This window comes from Lissotriton vulgaris, chromosome 4_1 (assembly GCF_964263255.1).
Source record: "Lissotriton vulgaris chromosome 4_1, aLisVul1.2, whole genome shotgun sequence".
Classification (NCBI taxonomy): Eukaryota; Metazoa; Chordata; class Amphibia; order Caudata; family Salamandridae; genus Lissotriton; species Lissotriton vulgaris.
The window spans coordinates 562,728,350-562,742,336 of NC_141691.1; the positions used below are offsets into that span (position 1 = coordinate 562,728,350).

Consider the following 13,987-nt stretch of genomic DNA (forward strand, 5'->3'; position numbering starts at 1 on the left):
AAACAACAACCCTCTGTTATCGAAATAAAACCGATGAACCACCGGGTTTAGCACAGATATGCCAGATGTTTTTTTCCCCAGCAAGCTATAAAACATGCAGCAGTGTCTACAATATATTTTTATTAAAGAGAAGAGCTTACTTTTTTCTAACACTGAATAAAAATTAAATATAAATTGCTAACCCCCCCCCCCCCACTACCACCCCCGAGTCCGAATCATTTGAATATTCAGATATTGATGAATAAAGTGGTTCCCAGTGCAGGTTCTTAGATTACAGCTCGTTGTGCATTCAAGATGCTGTGCCACAATTTCTCCTATTCCTAAAAGTGAAGTAAACCTGACAAAGTAGAGGTAGTCTGGCAATTCTACCAGTCCTTACATGAAAATGTAAGCACGTTTTTCCTCCTCGTTTTTTTTCTGAGCCATAAATGTTTTGTTCAGCTCGTGAATATGTGCTACAGTCGGTTAACGGGATACGTTTTTTGGGTACACAGAAAATGGGAAACTGAGCATGCCTAATCTGACTGAGGAACAGCACACGAAATGGCGTTTGCTCTCATACCCTCTCAGTATATTATACCCTCTGGCACTCTGACTCAGTGCATGCACGCCCACCCGGTTACCAGAGGATAATTCAATATGCTTGCAATCTGTAAGGAAGAAAGCAATACTGCGAACAATAGGGTTTATAATATTTTCTCCTGAAGTTACCAGTGGTAGAACGCAATACGCTTCCCACTGCAACTTATTGACCTGCAGCATTTTAGTGCTATTTCACAGTTTGCAGTGGACTCAGATAACTTAAGCTCTCTGGATGGCTTCATCTACAAATGCAATTCTGCTGCATCAGAAGAGATTTCACAAAATTGATTATCATCGCAGGACTTATTTTTGCTGACTCTAAGGATGATTTAGTTGATATGTATGCTTCCTTTAACGCTGATTTAGTTGAAGTGTCTCAAATGCTATGATATACAATACTTACCATATAATATTTACAAAGAAACATCACTTTGTTGTCTAAAGTGGATAATATGCTTACCTTTTGTAACAAAGCTGCCTTTTTTTTACAGGTTCAGAATCTTCCAGCAGTGCTGGCTCCTCAGGGTCTTTGTCAAGAACACATCAACCTCTCCAAAGCTCACCCCTTGTCCCTGGCCTATCAGCATGTTCGACAAGCAACCTTTCGTACTCCGACAATGGAATGAGTGGTCAGGTGACACCAAGCAGCACCAGCTACATTCTACTTCCACTGGATGCTGCAGGCATTCCTCCTGGCAGCATTCTTCTAAATCCACACACAGGTAACACACCAGTTCTGTCTACCAATCCTACTGTTAGGGAGGGGAGAGTGACAGCCTCACTGTGTGCGAAATGCTGACTTCTTGCAGGTGGCTGGGAGCATATCCTGAAAATGTTAAATGGATTTATGAATTAATATCACAGAATGGGGATTTGTCTTTTCTTTGTATTATTATGAGGTATGGGTGACAACAGTCTCCCAGACTTCATCAGACACAGTAAAAACCTGAGTAGAATATCTTTCATCCTTGAAAATAATTTTTTTCTATTGCGCCTTATCTTGCCAAGCTTCCCGCACTACCCTTAGAAGGTCTGCCCAGTCTAAAATCTGAACAATGTCTTTATCAAACTCCCTCTCTTCTAAATTCGGCTCTCCCTTCAGAATGCTTTTGGTTCATGTGCGCATTTGCCTTTGAACTCCACTTTTATAATCATTTTATCCATGACGTAGACCTAACTCTCAGAAACACTGTATCACTATTTGGAGAAGTGTGGCTCACCGGTTAGAGTAGGCAGACCCAGTAGCAGAAGTCCACCCGGGACCAGGGTTCAATTCCAGACGCGGCAGGGTTTGGAGCCCAAAATGTCCACGGACTTGATAATTCTCGCTTCGGTGCCTACTTGAATCAGGGGCTCACGCTCTGAAACTCTGGGCAATTGCTTGCTCAATCTCCACTACGGCCCCTGCAGCGGGATGCCTGGCTTTCACCTTGGGGGTGCCCAGCTGGGCTATCCCACAGGGAAAAACCAGGACGGGTTCCCAAAGCAAGCGCCGAGATACCCTTTGTGGTGATACGTGCGCTATATAAGAAACTACATTACCATTATTACCATTACTATTTATTGTTAATTATAGTTGAACTTGAGCCTGCTTACTTGCTACTGTTTTTATATCCATATCTTTTATATGTTATATTGTCTTCGTTGGCTGTACCAATGCTTAGTCTTGGCCAGTATATCTTGTATTAGGTTAAGATAGTATGCAGATAAAGTACACAGAATGGGTCAGCAGAAACATTGTCTTGTGATTTCAAGTTTGGTTGTAGGAATAGTATAGTCTTCAAATGTTTTTCTTTAAATGCATACAATGACTATGTTTGTATATACGATTTCACTGTTTTAGGCACCCACAACCCCCTTTCATGCATGTTGGGTACATACAACAAATCAAAACTTTCCGGTGGTGGTATAACAATGGTAGTAAAAGCACTAGTTCAAGGAAGCAATATGGGACTCCGGGTTGATTGGATACGTGCCCACCCATTATTGATGTCATTTAACAGTTATAGCTCTGGCATCTGGTGCAGTGGGACCCTCACACTCTGAGACCATGGTTCTACTGCACCTGCTGCACCGTTGATAGTTAATGTCTCTGATCAGTTCTCATAAAACCTGTACTGGCTACCCAATTTCTATTAAGATATAGCGAATCTGTATTGTGCAAAATAATTATGCACCAGCACCTGCAGGGGCCTCCTGCTGGAATGTTCCATAACAGGTCTATCAGTGCATAAAGGAGGTTTGATTGAACACATTTATACGCAGACCAATGAGGCTTACAGCTGATATATTTTTAATGAATACACATAGAAGATTCTACAGAACTGGTGTATTAATGAGCCGAGGTGGCTTTATTTGTGTTGCATGGGCCTACCACAACCTTATTTTTATAGAACATTATCCCCGTCGCCCTTCATAAAGTCTCAGGGAGGTCTGTACATCACAATGAGTGTTATACATGATAGAAACATTACTGTATAACACTTCAGTGTGGACCGAGGAAGGTGACAGTCGTGAAAATAACTAAATAAGCAGGAGGCTATTTTTGGGCAATAAACAATGACAGAACAGTATCCTATTTGTTGTGTCTAAGCGTAGGTGAAGTCCCTCATATTTAGCTTTTGACTGTGTGGGATTATAAGAAATAGGGCTATTTGATTGCTATATTTATATTTAGCACTCATGCATAGCACAATCTATAGTAAAATACTGCTTTGTGTAATCCATAACTAAATAAAATCAAGGGTCTGGTTTGGAATCTGTCCACCAAACCCTCAGTCCGCTTGCTCTGTTCTGAGTTGGGCGGATATTTAGCTTTCAAACAACTATGCACCCTCGGCATCTGTTGCTGAAAAACTTACTCCAACGGTCCTTACAGGGTTTGGGCCATCAGAATAAGGACATAAGACCTCACTCCCTGCTTTGAGTGGACAGCGTGATGTACTTTTTTTCAGTCCATCACCACCAAGGGAAACCTGGTGATCATGAACAGCAAAATGAAAAATGTATCATTGTTTTTCAAAATCAATCTGCCATTTTCGGAGTTGGTTTTTAAAAACAAAAAGGTTTTCTGCACTCCAGCCTAAAAGACGATGGTTGTGCACCAAACTTTTATTGCCTTCACAAGAGCCTCCATTGTGATGGCTCCTATCTATACAAAGAATCACTGCTGGGCTGGTGGAGATCTCCAAGTGTAGCAGTCATTTACCTGTCAGGAGGTCTGTTGAGGGGCTTATGTAACTGGGAAAAATGACATAAGGTAGCACATCAGTATCAACAAACAATAGATGCTCTTGCATAATATCTGCACAGTTGATTTGACTGATATTGTCAGAGAAATCAAATGCTTAAAGACTCGTGCATACTTATAGGCATTGGACACAGGGCAGCGCAGGAAGTCATCTTGCTGTGCTGCCCTGCATTAAAGTGAAAGGGGGGAATGCACATTATCTATGGCATATGGTACATTCCTGTCCTTTCCGTCTGCGCTAGTGCCGTTTCGGCAGCCTAGTGCCTATACAGGCACCCTTGCATCATGGTGCAAGGATGCCTGTGTTGCATGCAAGATTTTTTTGTTGTGCAGGAAGGGGCCCCTTCTTGCATAAAAAAAATTCTTGACAAGTAAAAATGTGGAGAATTAAAGTTATATCTCCCGGTGAGCCTCCCCTGGGAAGGAGTAAGGTTTGGGTTCATCGACAGGTTTATATGGTGTTGTAAATCTGGAATGCATCAAAATCTGTGGGTGTTGCGTGGGAACGCCCAAAGCAATGCCCATGGAATGCCTTCCTAGTGCAGAGTAAGGCAACGCAGCAATTTTCGGTGCCTTGCATTGCTTCATATCTACGAGGCCATTCAAAGCCATGCACAGTGGTTTTGGGTGGCCTCATAAATATGATTTGGTGGCTTGCGCCACTGTTGCAACCCAAAAAGTGAGGGGCTCGTAAATATGCCCCTCATCCTTTACAGGAGTGGATCTTCCTGACACTTTTCTGCTCTCTTTAGTAGTTTAAAGATATTTCTTATCCTAATCTCTTACAAATCAACAAGGGGCAAATAATGTAATCTTTTCAACAGCTGCTACATGCCTACCTGGTTGAGTACATTATTCCTTTAAGCAGCTCACTTGGCTTGGTTCACTTCAATATACAGTTAAAAGCAATTACTATTTGTAAAGCGCAAGCATATTACCCCCTTAAGGGTTTCAAGGTGCTGGGGTCCATCAGGGAGATTAAGTGAGCTATTGCTCAGAGTCACACGATGCTGAGCTGTCGCTGGCAATCAAATTGTGAGCCCCGTGCTCCAGAGTCAGCCACTCTGGCCGCTGTGACACACCTATCTAATAATGAAGATATCCTGACAACTTTAGAGCAAGAGACCTCAAACGTCAATTCACACTTCAACATTTCTGCATTTTCTAAGGTACTTTACTAGAGTAATGTATTTGGATAAGTGTGGGTCAGCTTGCTAAAGCCGTCGGATTGCAATATCGCCTTGAGAGTTTGGGCCTAGCATTTCCATAATGGCTTTCTGATTTTACATTCAAGAAGGGCTCTTGAAATTGTTTACTTGGCTACCCCTGTTGTTCTCAGCATAGGTCATTCTGCGCATTTAAGCAGAGTAAAAGCATTAAGCTATAAGAGTAATTATACCCTGGCATCCCCTCTCGTCTGGCTCCGTGGTGCCATACAGAGACACATTAGGATTCAGGCAAATCTTCCAAGGTCGAGGGCAATCTCGCCTGCTCTCACCTCAATTTCCTGGGAATGGACTAGCTGCTGCCAAAATGGCTGAATACAGAAAAGGTAGGCACCACGCCATGTATGTTCTTTGTGCCTAAAAATGAATCTGCCCACGAACAAATTTACCTCATAAACAGAGTGCATTGCAGATTCCACCATCGGCCAGTAATCACATTCATTTGACTTTAACTTCAGAAAAGAAACCTTTCAGCATATTACATTAATTTTGTTGCAGGTCAGCCATTTGTGAATCCTGATGGGACACCTGCAATCTACAACCCACCGGGTGCTCAACAGCCTATAAGAAGTCAGATTGTAGGACAGACGCAACAGCAGCAGCCTTCATCACAGCAACAGCATTCACCACAGCAAATAGCAGGCCACCTTATCACACAGGTAACCTATTTATTTCCATGAGAGTGTAGTTTGCACTGAAAACAATGTTGCTATTGATACAATGTTGCTAATGATAACACTTTAATAATCGCCTCACCTTTTTTGCACCAACTATTTCTTTTCTCTTGCTTTGCTCTGGTGTACAGTAGCTCAACTATAGGACACTTGGACCTGTCCATTTAAATTTCTTACAGACTTCTCAATCACGTATTCTTCACACATTATTCACCTACATGGTGCTGTCTTGTTTACTTCACTCTGTACTGCTTTGTTTCCTCTGCATCAATCATGTGCCATTCATAGTTACATCTTTTAGTAAATACAAAGTAATGCAAGGCAACATGCTGCCTTGCTTTACTTTGTTTTGGGCAGGTGTTATATGGGTAGAGCATGTATTTTGACACAAAGCCACATTAACACAGACTTGTTAACCTGGGTTTGTGCAAAATTGGTGCACTTACGCAACAGACGTAATGAGGAAACATTTCTTTATTTCTCCTTCTACTTTCTCTTTGCCTGTGTGCTGCATTCAACAGTATTTAAAGAGGAATATACCTTTAAGGATCTTATTTGTGCGAGAAGGTATCCCTTCCCACACAAAAACAATCCTCCCTGTAACGCAAGCACCTTTGCACTACACAATGCGCCAACGCAAGAAAAGAACAGAAATGTTCCATATATTTCTGCTCTCTCCTTTCCACACAACACAGCAAAACAAGTTCCTTTGCTGCGCCACTTTGCGTAAAATAATAGTAAAGGAGCCCTGGGAGAATGTGCAGTGACAGCTGTTTTTCTCGCTGAGGTGTTGACATTTCAAACTGCCCCTTTAGATGTGTTAAGGGAAGCGAAGGTTTCATGACACCGGCAATTTGCAAAATGTCAGAAGGGAGCACATCTGGGAAGTCGGCGAGTCCATTTACTGTCTGACACCTTCATCAGCTGATGGTCAGCCTCTGGGGTAATCGGAGTAGATGGGTCAGTGGTGTAATATTTGACGCGATTGGCACAGCCTACATTTTTGCATGAACATGTGTGACAAGCATACGCGTGCTTCTCACGAATGCTCTCCTATCTGAAGGGTACTTGGAGTGTGTAGTTCTCGAGCAGCTGAGTGTCTCATGCTGACCATGGTGCTAGGGTTTTTTTTTGTCCAACATTGGTCTTTTGTAAATGTTTTATAGCTGAAAGATGCCTGATACTCTCTGTCCCACTGTTCACCATCTTGTAGAAGCTCATCTTTGGTCTCTGCACATCTCCCTCAAAACACCCAGCCCCCATTCCCTCTTTAAGAAACCAATATAATAACACATCAGTGATGGTAGTAAATTCACAGCCACGATGATGTTTTGCAATGCTTAGGGAAAAAGGCCACCCGGTGCCTCGATTCATGCAATGTGAATTTAGCAAAATTAATTTCTCCTTTGCTTTGTTTTTCGTCCTGGAGTTTTAGCTCTCTCCTTTCTGTGCATCTTCTTGAATTGGGTTGGGAGGTGGCAACTGACTGCTGACAATGCATTATTACTGGTATCTATGGCAACCTACCGCAGCAACAACTTAAGAGGCCCAAAAGCGAGGAAAGAGAGGTCAATTTCAATGTAATTGGTATCTGCATAATAAGGTGCTCTAAATGAATGGTCAGAAGCAATAATAAAACAATTACTGCTAAGAGCAAGAGCTGTGATCTTACTTGTTTCACCACCTTTGCAATTTCTTGTTTTTCTGACCTTTCTTTTCACCAGGTCCAGGCAATTAGCCTCAAACCTTTTAGACCTTTTTATCCTGGCATTTTGCGGTGAGAAAAGATTGATGGGATTGGGGTATATTTAGGCAGAGAGCCTTTCTGAGTCTGTCAGACTGGACCATTGGAGCAAAATGCAATTCAAAAGCAAAACAGCAAGCAGGTTCTCTTAAATCTCCTCGGTGCCAAGAGCATGGGAGATTGCTGTCTGAATTTATAATGTGATTTTATGTGCCTAGCACCTTTACATCTTATCACATAAATGCACCTTACTGTGTCTGTTTTCACATTTTATTTTTTTCTGTTGTTCTTCGTTGACCCCAAGTTCAACTTGGGGACGAGTGACATGTCCCATGAGAATTTCCTTCTATGGATTTGACAAAGTCTTTACTTTTAGTTGTTCTATCGGGCACCACGTGATACTGTAGTTCCTTATGCTTTCTGCTTCAACTAGTGTTCTAGTTTCATACCTGCCTGAACACCTCTATGTTAGAGACCTACTTTCAATCACCATCTGTGCATGGTTAATCAAAGAAGGGAGAAAACTCATGCCAATGTCTAGCAGGTGGTTTGCGTCTCTGTTGGTAAATATCTCTTGACAGATATGCAGTTCTGGAGGTCATGAGCTCCAACCCTAGAAGGACAGAATCGGAGCCTCATTCACAAAGGCAAACTCACACTTTTGTGGAACTTTACGATTGTTTTCTTTTCACAAAATGATTTTACTAGTAGTATCTTTACAACTGTGCAGCCTCCACACATCAACAGGCAGGACTTTCTTCCCAGCTTGCATTTAAACTATCTATAGCATTTTGCTTAGCAAATAAAAACAAGTTTATATGAAAGCATAATATAAAAATGCTTGTAAAATTATTACGGTTATGATTATAACAATACAAAAAAGAGTAGGGTTCCTCAATAATCATGTCTGTGATTTCCGCATTACAGGTTAGTTGTGGTACCTTTTACTAGTAATAGGATACCCACGCCAGTACTATCCTAAACATGTCTTACAGTTGTGTTGTGGGGTGATGCCAGAGACAGAGTCACAATACCTTGTGTCAGCGCTAGTGTGTAAAGAAGATGCTTCAGCCAAAGATCTGCTGTAGCACCTTTTTAAATAATGAAGCTATGTGTAGCATTTTGTTTGAAAAGCATACTAAATAAATAAATTCATGTAAATGATAATTATAAAAATTGCTTTGCAACTCTGATTATTTGTATGTTACCTCTGTTTTGATAAAGCACAAAGTCTACGGTCACTGTTTAAAAAGTAGACTCCAATGTTCTTATTACTGTCTATTTGTGACATCACTGTGCACCTGCAATAAGTGTTGGCATCTCTACTGTCCTAAAAATACCTTACATTTGTGTTATGAGGTCCTGCAGTATTACAATGACCCCTGCCAGGGTTTGTTTGAAAAACATATGCCTGTGTCAAAGATCAGCAAAGTGCTACCTAAATAATGGGATATAGAGTAGCGGTTCAGCTCAATTTCATTGTCTTTCCCTACACGCCCAGTCATTGGCTAATGAGGAGACCTAGGAGCTGTTTTTTTCCATTTACTTCATTGAGGGTGTTTAGGCTAGAATAGAACCATCTGCATGTTAACTGCACCGTCTGCACTTTCTGCACCACCACCCAGTGTGCTCTACACCCAGTGATTTATCAAGACACTTAAAATATGCTGTCCACAAATTACAAGCGGCACATGGGATTGCTCGTTTCACAGTACACGGATTACATGTATTCTATCCACAGGCAGCATCACTCTCTTAATAAAAAAAGAGCAACGAAACAAGGATTTAAGAAGTGGTTCATCTGGAGTGATGTTGTGAGAGTGTAGGATATATAGAATCAAATGCTCCCTATTGCAAATTACAATGATCTTGCAATTCACCTCAGAGTTCCTTGACCCCATGAAAAGAGTTTCCCTTGTTTCTTTGTTGTTCCACGAACTATTTTGTGGTTTGCAACATCATTACAATGTAGAGTGTGACTGCTTTATCATATTTAATATTTCTGTTTATCATTAATATAAATAGCGATAAATATAATGATGATTATAAAATGATTACTGTTCCTTTAAAAATTATCTTACAGTGCTCTATTGTGCTACGCAACACATACTACTAAAAATAATATGAGAATGGAATGTGTCAAGTTTCTTGTATAAGTAGTAGTAGCCAGTGTTTAAATTGTTATTTTGTAAAGAAGCGCTTTTCAAACACTAATTCTAAGACGCAACACTGTCTTTACTCTGACAGAATGCACAGGGTGCAAAATGGGCTCCTTTGGCAGACAGTGTGTATTTTATTGATGAAAAGAAAAATCAATGATGTAGCGCAAAAGGAATTATTTTAGAAAATCAAGTGTTTTGCAACAAATTCGTGCTTGGTTCTCTGTTGTACCCATGAAAGGCTTGACCGATTTTCTTTCTTTGCAGCCCGTCCAGGCTATGCAGTCATCATCTCAATCAGTGCAGTACCCAGCTCTCTCCTACCCTTCCCAGCACCTTCTGTCTCTCTCTGCCACTCAACAGTTTCCTGTGGTATGTCTGCTTTCTGTTTGTTTTCAGCATAATCTTTGGTGGTGGTGTCAACAGTGTGTAAGGACACATTTCTATACATGGTGTTTATTTGTTTGCTGTATTTTGTACGGCTGCACGTTTCGCCTCACGGGCACTTCAGAACAACGTTTGCTCTATGCACTTGCATAATACCCCGTACTTATATACAGTGCTTTAAATGGGAAGAAATAAGTATAGGTTCTCATTAAATTGAGCTAGGGGCGTGACTAGTGGGCGTGATGATACTAAGACATTTCTATCTAGTATTCATTTTGCCCGTGTATTTCCTTTGATAGTAGTTTCAAGCTTTCCATACATGCGGATTAACAGCTGCATATGATGATGAAGACTGGGGTGAATACCTTCTGCGAGCATGCCCTAAATCATAATAGAAGGAGCTTTTAAATGAATGCAGTCAAGCCATCAACAGCTCTATTCAGGCTGGGTATCAGTGTGCCTCAGAACAAAATAGAGTTTGGAATCGCAGTATTAATAATGAGTACTACCCCAGTTGGAGGACATGCCAAAACATTTGAGAAAAGTATCAATATAAACAAAACGGGTTAACTCATTACACAAAATAAATACCTAACACAATTTGTTAAGATTTCCTTGTTTTGCAATATTTGCAGGTAGACCAAACAGACAGGGTAATAATCAGGCAGACAGAACAGATAGGGTGATAATCGGTCAGACAGAACAGACAGGGTGCTAATCGGGCAGACAGAACAGACAGGGTGATAATCAGGCAGACCGGCTTGCACCTGTCCAGGGATTAATCAGAGAAGGGAGGCATAGATCTGCTGTTTGCAACCAATGACGGTTAGCTCACTGTGAGACACCCACTCTGTTCTTTAGTCTGTTATGCCGTTGAGACTGTCACCTCTCTTCCAATGAAGACAGCTGCCGTCCAATTATTATCAGTTATTTGTGACAGCCAGCGTACTTCCAATGACTGGAATATTCATAGGAGACAGTCCACTCTCTTTTATAGATTCTATCACACCTGTTCGCCAGTAGTTTTCCCATGACTTCCACACCTGTGAAGCAGCTGTCTCTTATGAGCTAGCCAGTTCTCTTCCAAAGACTATCGCCCATACAAGACGGCCAGCTCTCTTCCAAAGACTATCACACATACGAGACTGCCAGCTCTCTTCCAAAGACTATCACACATACGAGATGGCCAACTCTCTTCCAAAGACTATCACACATATGAGACAGCCAGCTTTCTCCCAAAGACTTGCTGCCCTCTTGTGAGACATCCAGCACACTACCAATAACCATGACACCTGTGAGACAGGCGACTGTCATGCTGTACTTCCAACATGCCTTTGAAACAACCAGCTCTCCCTATGACTATCTCACATATGAGATCTAATTGGTTGCTTTTGGCACAATACTTCCAATACACACAGAAACAAGAAGACAATGCACACACAAAGCATTTCACACATTTCTTTAAAACTACCTCCTGAGAGTGTTCAGATTCTCTTCCTCTCTGAGCTCGCTTTCTCTCTCACACTCAAAGATACACAGAGCAGGCAAATGTGCGTCCACACACTCACTCTCTCTCCTTCTTGCTCTTGCTCCCTCTCCCAAAAAAGGTTCACTTGGGATTGTTACAGCACAGTAGGTACAGTGTGAATGTGATTGACTGAGAACGGCCTTAATGGGCCCTTCTCTATCAAACACAGTTGGGCGTAAAAATTCCAAACAGGGACACCCCTTCCATTACGCACATGAGCTGCTGCTGAATGGTTCAGCAGTTACTCACCTACGAGCTAGAAAAGCGCTTTGGCTGTCAGAGTGCCGCACAGATCTGCTGCACTCTGGCTGCCTCGAGCTCCGCAGCACTAGCACCAATTAGCTTATTTTCAATGAGTACTGGTGCTCTCCTTAGCAGTGGAGAAGTGCCGGTACTCAGTACCGGTGAGAACCGGCCCATTTAAAGCACTGCTTATATACATACCACTTGACCACGCACAGGGATTTCTGAGCTATGGCGTCTTGGGAAACCCCACCCAATAGGGACTGGCAGGGACGCAGGAGGGCCCCCAACCCTCCTGGAGTCCCCCTTGCAACCAATGGTCCATGCATTTTTGTGAAGTATGGGGATTTCCGGGACCCTCCTCCACATTCAGAAGAAGGGCCCCATCATTGTATGTCACTCGGACAAGACGGAGGTCCTCATCCTCGGTTCCACCCTCTCGGCCTGGGACGACTCCTGATGGCCGACGGTACTAGGAGCACCCCCTACACCCACCGACCACGCACGAAACCTGAGGTTAATCCTCGACTCCAAACTCTCCATGACAAAGCAGGTCAACGCCGTCTCCTTCTCCTGCTTAAACACCCTTCGCATGCTTCGCAGGATCTTCAAGTGGATCCCCACCGAAACTAGAAGGACAGTCACCTAGGCCCTCGTCTGCAGCAGACTGGACTGCGGCAACGCACTCTACGCAGGAGCCCCAGCCAAACTCCTGAAACGACTCCAAAGCATCAACAACGCCTCCGCACGCCTGATCCTCGACATCACACCCACCTGAAAGACCTGCACTGGCTCCCTATCAACTAGAGGATAACCTTCAAGCTCCTTACCCACGCACACAAAGCACTCCACGACACCGGACCAGCGTACCTCAACAGCCGACTCGGCCTCTACACCCCCGCCCGCCGGCTCCACTCAGCAGACCACGCCTTCACCACTGTCCCCCGCTTCGGAAGAGTGACCGCCGGCGGCAGATCATTTTCTCACCTCGCCGCCAAGACGTGGAACACCCTCCCCATCCACCTACGGCAGACCGAATACCTCCTAACCTTCAGGAGACTCCTCAAGACTTGGCTCTTCGAACAATAGCAGCTTCCCCCCCCTAGCGTCTTGAGACCCTCACGGGTATGTAGTGCGCTTTACAAATGCTATGATTGATTGATTGATTGATTGTACGTTATGTCACTGCCGCCCGCCATATATGTACTCCTCTCTGTTGTTGTGTAGCTTGGTTTGCGCTGTGTGAAGTCCTTTACATACATACCTGCTTTGTAAACCATATCAATTTTTTATTTCTTTTGAGCACATATGAAATTTCATTCAGAGAACGTTTAACCGCCTACGCTGAACGCCATAGCTCTGAGGTCACTGGACTCCTGTCCAAATGCACAAAGCCTTTCACATCGCCTTTGCTTAGCGCCATTACGTTACGCAGCGCAGACCTTTGTTACATTTCTCACTGCGTGCCTGACTAATGACCCACGCACGCGCAGTAAATATTCTGATTGGCATTCATTAGACAAAGTGCACGGGACAGGCGGGTACAACCTCATTACTGCGGGAGCAGATGCAGGCAGGAAAGTTCCTCCATGGGCACTGCGACTGCAGACCGCCATATGGAGGGTATACTCCAGTTAGGACACAGAATGTTCTTCCGTTGCATTCAACCATTTGGACTTTTGGGCGAAATTTGAAAAGTGGTATGACTTTCTTTGAAATTCAGAGGTTCTTTCTTATGATAACAGAGTGTCAAAGGAGAGGATCTGAGACAAGCTTTACAAGTCCTTCCCCATCCTATGCAGACCGTCTACAAAAGTGAGAAATGTAAAATAAAGCTCCAAATTGAAAGAAACAGCCTCCTAGCTAAAGTTTGATGAAGCGTCTCTGCAGGCGTCTTGTGGGAGGTTTGTAGCGACTGAGAACTCCTTTGAAATTGCGTTGAGCGTCATTAAATCAAACCCCTGCTGTGAAGAATTTTTTTTATGGAATTACAGGTCTGTAATGAAAAAAAAAATCAAAACACACTCCTTCCCCGTTCCCAGTAGACTGAGAAAAGGACACATTTCTTTTAACCTGTTTAAAGGAATTATTGTTTTGTATCTTAGCTGTTTCTTTAGAAGCACAAACTGTTAACACATTTTAGTCCAAATTCTGCAAACGATACTGCATTGCAGTCTGTGCCAGTGCTGCCATC

At 42.9% G+C, this 13,987-nt stretch overlaps 1 protein-coding gene across 6 annotated transcripts in view; it reads left to right on the forward strand.

Annotated features, from left to right (window-relative positions):
• ARPP21 (cAMP regulated phosphoprotein 21) overlaps positions 1–13,987 on the forward strand; it is a 325,940-nt gene that overhangs the window by 168,372 nt on the left and 143,581 nt on the right. For all 6 annotated transcript variants that reach the window (XM_086964746.1, XM_086964751.1, XM_086964752.1 and 3 more), the window contains 3 exons: positions 1,074–1,304; positions 5,557–5,717; positions 9,903–10,007. In XM_086964746.1, the coding sequence (XP_086820872.1) occupies positions 1,074–1,304; positions 5,557–5,717; positions 9,903–10,007 (497 nt within the window). The remainder of the gene's footprint in view (positions 1–1,073; positions 1,305–5,556; positions 5,718–9,902; positions 10,008–13,987) is intronic.